At 41.5% G+C, this 16,067-nt stretch overlaps 1 protein-coding gene across 8 annotated transcripts in view; it reads right to left on the bottom strand.

Moving 5' to 3' along the window:
- The window catches only part of NAV2 (neuron navigator 2), a 689,797-nt gene that overhangs the window by 287,021 nt on the left and 386,709 nt on the right, over positions 1-16,067 (bottom strand). Inside the window, exon 1 of one of the 8 annotated variants that reach the window (XM_075927730.2) lies at positions 14,575-14,879. The exons of 6 other annotated variants lie outside the window; for them this stretch is intronic. In XM_075927730.2, coding sequence (XP_075783845.1) covers positions 14,575-14,625 — 51 coding nt within the window. In that variant the 5' untranslated portion in view covers positions 14,626-14,879. Of the gene's footprint in view, positions 1-5,245; positions 5,339-14,574; positions 14,880-16,067 lie in introns of those variants that run through there. One more of the 8 variants, XM_075927733.2, reaches the window with a different exon arrangement.

Here is a 16,067-nt window from a genome sequence, read left to right as displayed (position 1 = left end):
TGAAATTAAATCTCCGGGTGATTCATGGGAGAGATATAAAGGGGGGGCACTAGGTAAGGAGGGTGCATGACCTCCCCATATAATCTTCACAAAGATTCCTCTATGCCCTGCTTTGCTCACTTTCCCCATCTCCTCCCCATCACACATTACCTGGGGTTAGGGCTCTGTCCTCCCACTGTACTGGCTCTTCCTAGCAGCTACACACCACAGCCACTTCTGGATGCACTGGGCAGCATGCCAGACAGTGTGGCTGGAAGATGAGAGGTTCTCACCTCACACCTTTCCTTCTGGCTCTGGCCCCACCCCCTCCTCTTGCACCCAGACCAGAAAGGGCACTTGACCCTTGGTGGGGGCACTTGACCCTTGGTGGACCTCCTACGTGTAACCCCATTTATGACCAAATAGGCAAGGATTTTGCATAGTACAATGCATGCAGCACAACAGGGTGTAGGAAGAGTGAGAAAACCAGTTTAAACCAGACCCTTAGTGTTATTTTAACATAACTTTCTACTGCTGAAAAAAATACCTCTGTAAATATCTATGGGACGACCAACAGCACTTTAGTGAGAAGTTTTTCCTTCAGACAAAACATGCACTTCCTCTATCAAAACCAGGTCAAGTTTTCTCACCTTTGTACTAATTACTCTTAATGACTATTTACAAAAAGTCATTCACAGCCATTACCCTTTAGTAACAAGATTAGGATCATTCTAATAAAATCTAAAAATTGTATATAATGGAGTTTCAGGTCAACAATACCTTTTGTCATGTATTCTTAGTAAAAGAGTGTAGCATTACAGAAACAAAAGACACATTACAGGAAATGAACATGACAATATCCTCATCTGAAGGAGCATAGGCAAATTGTTAGTGGGTAGACTCTCATCTTAATGTTCGTGACTACCACCCAGGAAACATCAGTAAATCTTTAGTACGTGTATCTGCTGCCATACAAACAGATTGAGAGCAATTACTGATAAATTAAATACCTACCATCAATAGCTATGCCAGGGTCTCCACAATCTGGAATTCTTAACACAGATGGTGATAGCTTTGGTCAGGCAATTTACATGAAAAACATAACATAAGAACATAAGAATGGCCATACTGGGTCAGACGAAAGGTCTGTCCAGCCCCAGTATCCTGTCTGCTGACGGTGGCTAATGCCAGATGCCCCAGAGAGAGTGAACCGAACAGGTAATGATCAAGCCATCTCTCTCCTGCCATCCATCTCCACCCTCTGACAAATAGAGGCTAGGGACACCATTCCTTTCCCATCCTGGTTAATAGCCATTAATGAACTTAAAATCCATGAATTTATCTAGTTCTCTTTTAAACCCTGTTATACTCCTAGCCTTCAGTCTCCTCAGGCAAGGAGTTCCACAGGTTGACTCTGTGCTGTGTGAAGAACTTCATTTTGTTTGTTCTAAAGTAATTTGTTTGTTTTGTTTTATTGTATTTTCTCAACAATTTATGCAGTTCTTTCCCACAGCCTCACTCTCCTAATAAAAACGTCTAGTTTAATTTATTCCTTCACCTCTCCTCTCCATGCATTTACTTCAAAAAAGCACCTCTGCAGATGCACATCTCATCATGTAAGTGGTATTTATCTTGATGCGTAACTCTTCAATGCTCTTGAAAGCATCTCTTCACCACTACAGTATTTAAAAAGCAGGATTAACTGAGGGTCATCTATTACATACTTAAATCTGAAATTATGACTGATTACAGATTAGCTGGGATTTTCCAAGAAACCTAGGAGAATTAGGTATGCAATGCCAATAAAAAGTTAGTGAGCTTTTGGGATCTAACAACGGTAAATCCAGTTTTTACAAACTCCCATTCAGCGTGGTATTTACACTGAAAAATGATGGAGAGATTCCTGTAATAAAACTGTTATATTTTTGTGCCTTTTATACCAAGATTGGGTTTCTCTTGTTCAAATTGCATCTTCCAGATAGATGTTCTCTCTAATTTGTGTGTCATGGCATCAAACCCTGGATCAGGAGAAAAAAAAAAAGAATCCTAGCCAAATACATACACATGTAGCAGTCATCAGCTGGGCAGATGTTAGGACTCAGTCTGCAGCTCAGGCTGTGAACCCTACCTCCCCTCCCATCACACAGAGCCTAAGCTTCAGCCTGAGCCCAAACATCAGGGGCTCGTCTACACTGGCCCCTTTTCCGGAAGGGGCATGTAAATTTCATGAGTCGTAGTAGGGAAATGCGTGGGGGATTTAAATATGCCCCGCGGCATTTAAATAAAAATGTCCGCCGCTTTTTTCCGGCTTTTAAAAAAGCCGGAAAAGAGCATCTTCAAAGTAGGAATAAGAGCCTCCGGAAAAGGGCGCTTTTTCCGGAGGATCGGGGCCAGTGTAGACGCTCTTTTCCGGCTTTTTTAAAAGCCGGAAAAAAGCGGCGGACATTTTTATTTAAATGCCGCGGGGGATATTTAAATCCCCCGCGCATTTCCCTACTACGACTCATGAAATTTACATGCCCCTTCCGGAAAAGGGGCCAGTGTAGACGTAGCCCAGCTGTTTTTAGCACCATAGCACTAGCCCAAATCTGTAAACCTGGACTCTAAGGCTATGTCTACACTAGAGTTCTGTCAGAAAAATGGCCATTTTTCCGACAAAACCTGAGTTACATCCACACAGCAATCCCGTTCTTCCAAAAGTATATCAGAAGAACAGAAGGGTTTTTCCAGTATTGGTAATCCTCTTTCTATGAGGAAGAAGACTTTTTCCAAAAGAGCTCTTTCAGAAAAAGGCATGTGTGGATGGGGAAGAGGGAGTTCTTTTGAAAGAAGAGGGAAGAAGAAAAAGCACAAGTGCCCGAGTGTCCACTCCATCCATAGAAATCACATCTTATATGTGAGATAGCATCCACACTGAATGGATGCTATCTGTCGAAAAAGCAGATTGCTTTTTCGATGCACTTTTGTGTGTGGACACGCTCTTTCTGAAGAAGTTTTTTTGGAAGATCTCTTCCGAAAAAAGGTTCTTCTGAAAGAAGCATGCAGTCTAGACATAGCCTTAGACTTGCTGAGAAAACAGAGAGGATATGTAATAATTGAAATCTGAACCCTGTGACTTAAGCATAGAAATCACAGGTCTCCAGGTGAAAAGAAGAACTCTCTTAGCTATGAGTAAGGGAAGTAATGAGTATGAGTAATTGTTCAGGTCAGGCAGCACATGGAGACATGCTCATATGCACTAAAGAAATATATTATGCAAGCATCCCTGAACTTCAGACAAGTAGGGAACTGCACTTCACTGCTGACCTTTGCCTCCATAGAGAGCTAGAAAAAAAGCCATGTATCTGAATGCTCTACAGATTTGGAAGAGCAGAGTCCATGCTTTGCATCTTGGGAACAGCTTTATATTATGATCCAATTTTAATGCTGTGTAAATTATTAATTGTTCAATATTAAAACATGATCCAAAAATTCTTATATGCCAATAATATAGAAGGAAAAAAGTTTCCAAAACAGCTATTACTTTTTATTAAGTAAAAGGGAAAGAATATTTGTTAAGTCAGCTGGCAAAAATAGATCCATCAAGCCATTACTCTCCAAACTGCATAGCCGCTCATCCCCTGAATCAATTCTTCTGTTGCAGTTTTAGAGTTAAGCACTTAAAATCTCTTCCAGAACTAAATGTTACTTCCAAATAAGCACATTTCTTTGCAGTATGCTCTACATTAGCCCAGAAGGCACATTGAGATAAGAGAATTAAAGGGAAATATTTAATAGAAGGGGAAGTCATGTGTAAACCAGAACAGATATCCTATACATAGTGATAAACCTTCTGACACTGTCTTCACAGGAAGAATTCCTAATTATCTCATAATTTCACATGAACACAACTGCAACTTTTAATAAACCAATATTCCACCCAACTTTACAGCTAGTGAAATGCTGCAAAACTGAGCCATCAAGCCAGATTGCATAATTTAGTGCTTGTCTATACAAACACTTCAGTTCACAGCAAGCTGAGGTGTAAATCTACCTCTCTGTAGCACGTTGAAAGTTCCCTACTGCACTTAGCTCTACCGCTCACCTTCCAATATGGGAGTAGATTAAAGTAAACTAGAGAATTTTTATGAACACCACCAACCTCCTCAACAACACTTTGGGCACAGTAGGCTAGATGGGCAGAGCTATACACTCAGCTTTACACATTTGTATAGACAAACACAATCTGGCTTGTGATGGGGGTGATGCAGTATCACACAGCACAAGCCAGAGGCTCTTCACCACCAGCCAGCAGAAGGAATGTCAAAGTTGCACTGTTCCTTTGGTTGATGTAGAATTCTCCCCTCAAAAAAGCCAATCTGTGGCATTGTGGAGATGAGATGAAAGCAGGGTCCAGCTCCTCCCTGTACCCATGGACCCTCTGAGGCCATTTGGATTCTCAGGGAATTAGGAAGGTGCAAGTCTCACACTCCTTTCAGTTCAGGGTCTTTTACTGTGCATGGCCTTTCCATAGGGTGAGCAAGGGGGAAAGGAAAGATTTCTTGAGTCTTCCTCCCACTGCACACCCAAGCAGAGCCAAACCCAAACAGGCATATATTTGATGTTCATTGTTTTCCAAATCAGTATCCTTAAAGGAAAGACCAGACTCTCATCTCATTTGCACTAGTACAAACTCAGATTAATTAGATGGAAGTCAATAGAATTACTCTGCATTTACACTGGGTGCTACTGAAATTAGCCTGGCCCTAAATCTTTGACTAATAGGTTGCATCCCTGTCGATACGGAAATGAATGTTAAGCAAGGGCAAATACACTTCTGCAGCATTCACACAATATGTTGCTAAGCATATTACCTACTATGCAAGAGGACTATGAGGTGGAAAAATGTCCATGCCCTGAAGAAGAAGAACCTAGACAGTTGCTGGGGGGTCACAGGATGACAGTACAGAGAACAGAGATGAATAAAACTAAACCCCTCCCTTTGATTCTGCCTAGCCACACTAGAGTCTCACATAACCCTATCCAATTTGAGGGGACGGTACTCCTCAGTTAGCTCCAAATAAACTATTTAAAGAGAAGTATAACCTGTGGGTTCAGCTGTTTACATCTGATTGCTGTAAAAAAATATATTAAAATGCCATTATCTGTAATGCTTTGGCAAGAATCGCTGCTGCTGATCAAATATCCTTTTAAACAAACTGACACTACTATTTGGTAAATATTAAACTTTTCACATGGGTCAAACCAAGGCTCTTTAGCTACTTACTTGCTGAAACGTAGCCACTAGCCACTTTCTTTACTTCATCTGTTGACTGTAGACTCAAACAGATTAAACAACCAAAGCAGGAAAGGTTATCTGATGCCAGTTCTATCCAGTTACATTTGTCTTCATTCTTTTACTGATGTAATGGTAAAGATTAACCTATGAAGGCGCAAGATCCTTCTCAGGTTTCACAGTTGTATGCATACACTGGTCACTGCTCCAAAAACAGAATCATTAAACCTTGTAGCAAGAGAAAGGATCAGGTGTTATTTAAAGCAACCTTTAACCACTGGCATAAAAGCAATACGTCATCTTTTGCAAATATTCAAAGCATACAGCAATGAATGGGATAGATCCTGGTTTCGGTCACCTTAAAAAAGGAGCTGGCAAGAGGCATGTAGTCTGTTAAACATAATTTCATCTAAAAATTCTGAAATAGCAGGTTTCAGATTGTATATCAATTTTGTTTTCCCATGTCTATTACAGCAAAATAAATAGAATATGAATGGTTCCTTCAGTGTTTCATGGCTCATGAACTGGGGAATCCCCACTGTTTAAGTAAGGCGGGCTATGTGATCAGCCCAGTGGTCTGGCATCTGCACAAATAGGCAACAATAAGAAGTATAAGTGAGAAACTCAAATTCAATCTCTTCTCCTGGACTGGCAAAATTCCAGAGAGCGAGCACATAGTCCACAGATAGATATCTTCTGTTACTCTCTAGCTCAGGGCTAGGCAAGATGCAGTCCTGGGACCAGATCCGGCCCATCTAACACTTTGATCTGGCCCATGGACTGCATCTGCCCACTTTCTATTTATAGCCTGCTGCTCGTACCACCGAATTTCCAGGCAGTCTCCCAGGCAGCAGGATCCTATGTAAAGGGCTCCTGGCTCTGGCACTACCCCGGCAGGGGCCAAAGGTGCAAGCTTTTAAAATAACCCTGAGTGGCTGACAGACAACACAGTAGCAATGGGCCAAGAGTAGCAAGTCCTTTGCTGTGTTTTTAATTCAAAGCCTTCAGCCCCAGACAACTCTGGGGGGAGGCTAATCCCCAGCCCCTCCCCTTCCACTTCCCCAGCCCCTCCCCTTCCACTGGTCTGTGATCACATTCCAAAATTCATTAAGTGCCGCCCCTCCCCCCGAAAAAATTATTGCCCACTCCTGCTCTAGCTGCTCCTCTGGTTGTTTCAAAAATAGCACTGATATGCTCTGCAAGGACTTGCCTGCAGCCCCCTATTGTCCATTAGGAGATTGCTACTAAGGCAAGATGGTTTTAGAGGCAGGATAGATTTGCCAGAAATGGTGACATTTCTGAGAACACAATTAAGATTTAGCAATTTTCCTAGTAAGAAAAGCAAGTCCTCAATTCAGAATGACCAGTAGATTAGAACAGATGCGCTTCTCCAGTTTATTGTCCTCTTCCTCCTTGCTCCCCGTCAGTGGTTTTGATGGCCACATCAGAAGATTCCTATCAGAAGTAAAGCTAGGACTTTTTAAGATGCCCAGACACAAGTTTAGAACATCAATGTGCCACACAAGTGAGAAGCTCCTGATTGAGAAGGAAAAAGACACTCCTCACATTTCCCTTGCACACCAGAGCGGGGCCCAGGCTAGTAGATTGTGTGTTCCAACCATAATTCCCCTTAAGGTGTGCGCCTGTGCGGCCATGCACAAAAAAATCTTCGCCCGCTCACCTCCTCTGGAGAGCCACACAAGGCAGGGCCAGTTGAGACAGTGTAGTGAGGGAGTTGCTGAGGTGAGGGGCCGGGACCGGCCACGGAGCTTGCTCTGGTGGGCAGAGCTGCCATGTGGCCTGGGAGGGGGGGGGGTTACGGGGCCCCTTCTGGCAGCTGGGGCCAGGAATGGGACCTGCCACATGGCGGGAGGGCAGTCCAGCAGCTGGGAATGGGACATGATGCATGGCAGGGAGGAGAGCGTCTGCTCCAGTGGCCGGGAACAGGATATGTCTCATGGTGAGGGGGGTGGTCTGTCCGGAGGCAAGGAACGGAATCTGCCACATGGTTGGGGGTGGTGGTTCTGCAGCCAGGAACATGTGTGTTAATAAATTGGGTGCAGACATCCAAACCAGCACGCATAACCTCAATATTGGTGCACAAGCCAAAACTCACTCTGCTCATGGTTGGAAAATCTTAGAGGTAACACTGGCTCCAGCCTGTGGATAGGTGACAAGGGGCTGGAGCACCAGCACTGGTGACCCAATTTGGAGGGGATTCCTGAGCCTCGGGGGCCGGATCCAGACAAGCCAGGGGCTACATCTAGCGCCTGGGCCTGAAGTTCCCCACCCTGTGTTAAACTATCTGCATTAGAGGATTCTACTCAAACTACTGTGTCATTCTATTGAGCAATTTAAAAACATCTTTCTGTTAGATGAGAGAGACAGAAAGACACGATCTCGATTTCATGTCTTAATAAATAAGGGTCTCTGGTGAAGTCAGGACAGATCTTGGAGTTGAAGTTACATCAGCTGAGTTACATCACATATGTTTGACAGTCTCATGTGCTTTGAGGTTATTGGTAGAGCTGGTTGAAGTATTCCAGACAAAAACCTTTACAGTGAAAATTGGTCTTTTTTAGGAAAACATTTTTTTTCACAAAAACTATACCATTTGGTTTAAATATTTCATTTTAGGACTTTTTTAAATTATAAAATGTTTATGAAAATATCACTGAAATAATCTGGTTGCCAACAAGCTGGTTTCAATAAACAAATATTTTAATAACTATTCTGATAAAGACTTCACAGTTTTTTAAATAAAACACAGGAAATAAAAAAAAAATGATTTTGTTTGTGATACCCCTCCCCTTCCAACTACCTCTAGTCACTGGAAGGAGAAGAGGCTGATTGGTGGAGGATTTCCAAGAAAACATGTCTTTTAAAACTCTTCTCCATTTTAAAATCCTATTTCCAATGAATTGTTGACCTATTCCTAGCTAGTTTGCATTTCTCTTTGAAAATGATTGCTGCTGCACATGTTGTTTGGAGAGTACTGAAGAGCAAACTCTGCAGTGACTTACATATAAGTGTTATAATAAGGTACTGTAATTATCCCCCCAAAGAACAAAGCTAAAAAATAAAATGTTGTGTCAGTATCATGACAGTCTCTTTGCAGCCATCTACAGTGTATATTACAGAACTTGTCTATACTCTTCTCTCTCTTTTTTCAGTTACTAATGAAAATTTAAGAATCTTTTTTACTCCCAAAGAAATAGAAAGACAAATATTTAAATCATGTAAGTTGCACCTTTATAAGTCCTCCCAGCAAGGATCCCTGTAAGCTTTGCACTTATGTGACCACTTGGGAGACAGTCAAATGCACCCCACTTGCTTAGCAGAGTGCCTACTGCTAGGTTTTGTTTCTCTATTGGTTGTGCACATTCACATATGCCTCACTGCACATAAAAATTGATTCCACACACAGATGGGAAAAATTAGAGGAAACTTTGCCTGCCAGTCTCCTTAAAACATAAAATTCTCTATAACCAAGTTATCTTTATCCAAATGAGTAACTGAAATGCACCCTTAGTTATTTCCCTTTGGTTATGACAAAAATAGTAAGGAATATACAGAAATTAACTGTAAGCAGGTCACTTATGTAGTCTATAGCTCTATGTAACATGTCCTATACAACTACTAATCAGAAGGTTTCCCAGGAGATTTTTCAAAAGCACAGGGACAAGTCAGGAACCCAATTACCAAAGACTTCCAATGGGAATTAGGTGATTAATTGCCCTTCTACGGCAACTTCCAGCCAATGATCTTTACAAGCAATAACTTAATGAGCCTCATAACATCTTCTAGCCTTATTGTCCTTTTATGTGTGGGGGACACTAACAGATCTCAAGTTGCTTTGCCCAAATGTTGCACAGGAAGTATGTGGCAGAACTGGGAATAGAATTCAGACCGGATTCTCAAATCTTTGTTTTCAGCTTCAAGATGATCCTTCTTCTCATGCTCACATAAGCTTTGGCTATTTTATACCAGACTTTAGTATCACATCTGAACTACCACTGTAACTATGTGCTGCTTATTCTGAATACTGAGAAAGACAAATTATTATTTCCCAAACACATTCTGGTAATTATTTATTCACTATGCCATCACAGAAGTGTAACAAAACAAAATGTAAGGGAATCTGTCACAAGTATAATTATCAGCACTATATTTCTAACAGCTGAATAGAAAGACAGATTTGAAAAAAAAAATACTTGTGTAGCAGCAGCAGCTTAAGGGAAGCCACCTGTCCAATTCTATTGCTCGTCTCCCAACCCCCAAATAGCAGTCTTATAGAAGTCTATGTTTTGTGGCAGTGTTGGATAAGAGGATTCTAGATATGAAGTGGGAAACTTGGTATGTTCATTTGCATGTCAATACCAACAGCGCATTTCCAGTTCACAGCTAGCTGAGAGTCCTGGGAACAAACAGAAAGATTTGGTCATGCTTGTGTGGGCACTAAATTCTACACTAAAAGTATGGTGCTAGTTTTCATGGGAAAATGGTGGCAGGGCTTCCCCAGTTACTGCTACCATACCTTTATCTATATGACACACTATTAATACTCCCGCCATGCATATTCATGATCAACTGAAGCAGCAAATCCATTAAATATGAAAACATACACACTGCTGTCATGGAAAATAGCAGGTTATCTTTGATATAAAAGGCTAGACTGTTTCTTATAAGGCATGGAAAAAAATTCGGTGTCTATGCCTTTTTAGTCTAGAATTTCACCTAAACATTTTTTTCTGAAAGGATTCTCTGCATGTATGTAAGTTGATAGCATTTCCAAAGAAACATGGCTTTTCTAAGCAGGCATCAAATTAATATTAGCTATGCCTTCCAACGTTTACTTTTAGTATTTTCTTCTTGAAATAATAATTACTTTTAATTACAAATTATAGTTAATTATCCATATGCAAGTGAACTCTGGAAAGACACTGCTGATGAGAATACCACAGTGCACAACACAATCCTTCCTCATATACTAAGTAGGCATCTGATAATAAAGCCTGAGCTCCAACCAAGAGGAAAGGGAAGAGAGACAACCATGCCCCCAAACAATCTTCCCAGGAGAAAGAACAGAAATACAGCAAAAAAAATTATGTCTGGTAGACTGATTTAAATCTCAGCTACAGAAATCACTGATTTTAATAATGAATTAATTAAAAAAGCAAGTAAAAACCCTTGATTTAAATAATGTCACTGTACCTTTGCTGTTCCTAGCTCCCTCTGAAGCTGAAGATAAAAGGCAGTAAGTAAGAGCGGCCCCAAAACTGCTCTCACTCATGCTAAAGAAGTTCCCAAATTCAAATCCCAAATCTAGCTGACACAAGGGCAACGTTTTGGTGTCTTCCTCATAGTTAATGAGTTCAAGGTGGCAGTGTAAAATGCTGTTATGATAGCATATTATATACACTACGCACTCACTGAAATGACTTTAACAACTGCAAAGTAATGGAGAATGAATCCCAGATATTCCTTGTATTTCTAAAGCTGAAAGAATAAAAAAGGAAGAACATTCCTCTCTTCAGAAACAATAGGAAACAAAGCACCATCAGACCTTCTTTATAGATCAGAAATGTGTTTCTTCATAGGACATGAAGCCATTCTTTTCTTTGCAGGTCACCCTCAACTTGAGAGAGTTGGAGATAAATTATACCAAAAACACGGAATGCAAAAGTTACATGCTGTTCAAACACCTACACTTAAACTACTTAAAATAACTAGAGACTGGAGGTACACCGTCACAAGAACAGTGACTTTTTCTTCCCATGTCCCAATCACTACCATTTCAGGAGTCAATAAACCTACCACAAAACCAGTACTGAGAGTAACCTTTCTGAGGATTCCTGCCAAGGACAAGCAGATTCGAAGGCACACAGTAAATCATCCAATGGCAGAACCTGTACATATATACACCAGGTGCAACACAATGGAGGAGCCACATCCGTAAACTTCCAGTTCTTGCTCTGCCTAAAACATTGTAAGAAAGGTGGTAACAGTAAATGGAACCCTGACAGAGGTGGGAGGGGTAGGAAACAAAAAAAGAATTCCCACTGTCCCAATAAAAACATGACAAACACAAGCTATTAGCAACAGCTGTCATAAAAGCTGCAGTTGTACCTGGAAAGTTTAAAGCCACTCAGCAACATGTGAAGAAAATAAGATCCATCAGCCAGTGCATAAAGGTGAAAGGATTAACCTTGCCAGGGAGCTGCTCCTGGCAAACAGATGATCGATCATTAGAAAGGAGGACAATTTGCATCCTCCACCTATGTCTCAGCTGGAGGGAGCCAAATCTGGGGTTCACTTCTGTGAGGTGCTGAGGACCCTCCACTTTCAATGAAGTCAAGGAGGATAGGTGGATTGGTCCAGTTTGCCCAGATGCACCAGCTACCACTGATAATGACAAAGATTTTAAAATACTTTATCTATGATTTCAATGAGGTATGTTGCAACATTCTACCCCAGCACGGCCTGCATTCCAGTAGCAGGTTAAAGATTCTATGTAGAAGTAGTAAGAAAGCTTCATTAAGTGTTCATGAAGTGCTCTGAGACCCTTGGGTGAAAGATGCTCAGAATATGGCAATCAATCTGTATCAGGCTATGCATAGGGTTGCCAGATGGTTTAACCAAAAATACTGAACATTCCCTTCTCCCCCCAAAAAAAACCACCAGGAAAAAAATTCTGTTGAGAGAAAAAAAAATTAAAAAATTAAAAATCAGCATGGCCCCTTTAAGAAAAGGCTTTTTTGCCGGTGGCCATTTTGTTTTTCTTTCCAGCCACAAGACAAGCCCCTGTGGAACCAGATAAACGGGGAGCCTGGGAGGGGGCTCAGCGGCCCTGTGGGGAGGGGGAGGAGCTGGCAACAGGGCCCAGTTGCTGAGTGTGTTGTAGGATTACCAGGTGTCCAGTATTTTCGCCTCCTGGCAGGGGGGAAAAAATCAGAAAATACCGGACATTTTAGGTGTCTGGTATTTTCTGAATTTTTTTTTTTACCAGACACGAAGTGAAAATACCGGACTGTCCGGGTCAATTCTGGACACCTGGCAACTCTAGCTATGCATATTATAGATGTCACTGTGCTACTCTTTATGGCCATAAAATGAAGAGAAAAAAGCACAATCCCTACCATTGGAGCAAAGGGAGAATCTCCAGTAGTGAATAGCTCTAAACATAGGACCTATGGCATGCTCCTAAGCGGTCTCACTCCATCCAGTAGGAAGTGCATTTACCCATGCATACTCATTACAATATTATTTTCCACATGCGGTGTATATGTTCATTCTGTTCTGTGACATATATAACATTCTTACATACAAAAGCAATTTCTTTGTATTTTAAGTTTACTGTTTGAATTGGGTGTTCTTTTGACACTATGGCTATGTTTACACTGGCGCGATCTTGATCTAGATCAAAAAGGCAGATTTGTAAACAAAAAATAAACCCAAACACATATACACATGGGCTATGTCTACACTGGCGGGTTGTATGCAAATGAGGCTAAGCGTGGAATATCACCGAGCCTCATTTGCATACCTAATGAGCTGCCATTTTTGCGGAAGAGGCTCTAGCGGCAGAAGGAGCTATCTATACTGCCCCTTCTTGTGCAAGAAAAACCCTCTTGCGAAATGCTGTTATTCCTGAGAATAATCAGCATAGCGGCATTGCGCAAGGGTTTTTCTTGTGCAAGAAGGGGCAGTGTAGACAGCTCCTTCTAGCGCAAGAGCCTCTTCTGCAAAAATGGTGGCTCATTAGGTATGCAAATGAGGCTCAGCGATATTCCACGCTTAGTCTCATTTGCATACAACCCGCCAGTGTAGATATAGCCCATATGTATATGTGTTTAGGTTTATTTTTTGTTTACAAATCTGCCTTTTGATCTAGTTTATCACTAAGGACCAGACTGGGTCAATTAGGCAGAGCTGAGCAGAGACACACAGCTCAAAGGTAGATCAGGAACAATCTCTTCCAGACCCTAAGGCAAAATCCCTCCCAGAATTCCCTGGCAGTCAGAAGGAATATGACGACTGAACTATCTGACCCTGCCTCCTACCAACCCTCTCCTAGATTTGCATCACCCACCCACACACCTCCTCCACCCTCCAGGCACTAAGAAGGAACCATCACTGCATTAATGGTACAACTGTGTCTGGTTCATATGTGAGGAAGAAAAAACATAATATTAGAACATCATCTGAAGTAGCACATGAGGTCAAATCAATATTCAAGGAAGAACTCGCACATGCAGCATCTGACACTATCTGATGCCGTGTATAGCCACTTATTAAGGACAATTATCCTCAAGTGCCATCTCTTCATCAAACAGGAAAACATTTTAGACCACAGATTTTTAAACTACAGCTGGATACATGATACATTTCTGTCAACCCAGAGCTCGATGCGGAGTTGCTAGGTCCCACTGAGTTCAGCAAACATTTTTCACGAATAAGGACTAACGGATTAGAAGACACATCATAAATCCTTGGCATTGATTTTAAACAGTTAAGAAAATATCTTTAAAATAAAATCTGCACCGAACTTGCAAGTTTCTTTGTTTAAACAGATAAGCTTATTGGACAGAGAACAGCATTTGAAGCTCTCTCACAGTGTCGCTGCTTCAATATTTTATTCCTCAGATAGCTTTTAAAAACCTACTCTGTGCAGTTACATTAAGTTTTGACCACAGTTTAAATCTTGGTATGGACAGTGATTTGAAAAGACAGGCAGTTGCATGGGCTTCCTGATCTTATTTATACTGCAGGAAAGACAAACCCACATGCTTTCTGGTGAAAAGCAACCGTGATATAATTCACTGTCCTGGGAAGAGTAATGGGGAGATTAAAAACAAACTGATAAACAAACACAGACCCCAAATGCTCTTGTCAGGAAAATTATTCCTAGAAGACTGAAAGAGAAAGAACATTTCTCTTTCCCCACCCAAAAAGAGAAAAGGAACATATACACAATGTACATTTCTATTTTTACTTATATAAACATTTAACAACACAGACACAATCCACAGTACTGCAGGATGAATTAACTAACAAATCAATCCGGGACTTGTCCCTGCTACAATACACCCTGTGGAAGAACCCTCACTTCAGCACCTGCTGTTGTAAAACAATTTATTTCACTTTACTAAAATTGCTATGCCTCTTGGACCAAAGCTCCTGTTCACCTCCATTGATGAACACACAGGAAATAATACAAATCTAAACAGGTTACCGGACAACTCCACAGAAGCTGAAATTTTACTTCTTAATCAATCCATAGATGTGCACTCTGAAATTCTTGCACGTGAAATTCTTACCAGCTTCATAGTCATGTTATTCTGCTCCCAGCGCCACAGCATCACACTCATTTTTCATACAGAGCACCAACCAAGCACCTGCCAGAGGAGCCTCGACCAGGGAATGCTACAAATCCATCTCATGCATGTCTCCAGTTCCTTATAATCCAGGTGTTACTATGAGCTTTTCTCCCCTCTTGCTTAAGGCAAGTCATTTTCATGTTGTTGTTCTGGAGAGTTAGATTTCTTGTGGACAGAGGAAAACCATAAACATTATGCATAGGCTACTCTCTCTCTCTCTCTCTTCTCTCTCTCCCTCTCCCCCACCCCCTTCTCAGCCAAATCAAACAACTCCTGAAAGGAGTTCTGAGAAGGCAGCTGGAGCTGCAGGAGTGAAAGCAGGACAAGGAAGTCTCCCCTCCCCCGGCAACCACAAGCACTTCACAGATTGGGCATTCCTGGTTCAATGGGCCGTTCATCATTTCAGAAAAGAATTGTATTTAACCCCTTCAGGGATGGATTTTGTTTTGGCTTCAGAAACTGGATGAGGCATTCACACGAGATTTTCTTTTCAAAGGAGAAGATAAATATGGACCATTTCTTTCCTTTTTGATTCATTTTAATAATGCCTTAAAGAAACTTTTTTGGAACAAAAGCAGTTCCAGGTGATAGGTATTAAAAATATAAAAAGGAAGGGAACAATCTGTGGAGAATCACAGTCTCCTCATCGAGTCAGGAGGAACTGAGTTACAAAGTGTTCCTCCATTTACCTGGCCTGATGAAGAGGCTGATTCCTGAAGTGGGTTCATTTTATTTCTAATTAATACATCTAGAAAATCTTATATAGCTTCTACTTGGATTTTTCTTTTATATATAAAAGTCAAAGCAATTTTTTAACAAAATGTGGTTAAGCTGTGAAATTCATCGATACAAGAATCTTTAAGGCTAAGAACCTTATAGTCGTATTTAGAATTTATGAAGAATATCCAGAGTTGTCAATCAACAATAATTTTGGAAGCAAAATGAACTCAAATGCTCAGATCTTTAAGCCAGTCTCTATTAGATATCAGGAAGAGATCAACGTGGGAGGCAGATTATCCTATCCCATACTTCAGGGGTGTGCAAGATACAGCCAGCCACACCTTTTAATACAACCCATCTGCCGCTGCAGCACAGACCAGTGCTGCTCAAAGCAGCTAGCTGTTCTATGTGTCTCACTGCTGTGTGCAGAGGAAAGGGGCTTTGCATGCTACCTCCACCTCCAGCAAAGTCTCTTAGCTCCTGTTGGCTGGAAACCCGCCAAATGGAGCTGAGAGATTTAGCTGGGGATGGAGGCAGCCTGTGAAGCCTTCCTCTCCCTGCTCCCCTGTATCACAGAGTACCACAGGGAACAGCCAGATGGGAGCTTCTGGCAGACAGAGAAGCCTTCTTGAGAGTGCTGCTGGCCAGGAGCTGCTTAGGTAAACACTTCCCGGCCAGAGCCTGCCCCTGGCACACATACCCCAACACCAACT

Source organism: Pelodiscus sinensis, chromosome 5, assembly GCF_052426305.1.
Source record: "Pelodiscus sinensis isolate ZL-2025 chromosome 5, ASM5242630v1, whole genome shotgun sequence".
Taxonomy (NCBI): domain Eukaryota; kingdom Metazoa; phylum Chordata; order Testudines; family Trionychidae; genus Pelodiscus; species Pelodiscus sinensis.
Note: the sequence above shows the minus strand (reverse complement) of the source record. Positions and strands in the feature narration are given on the sequence as shown.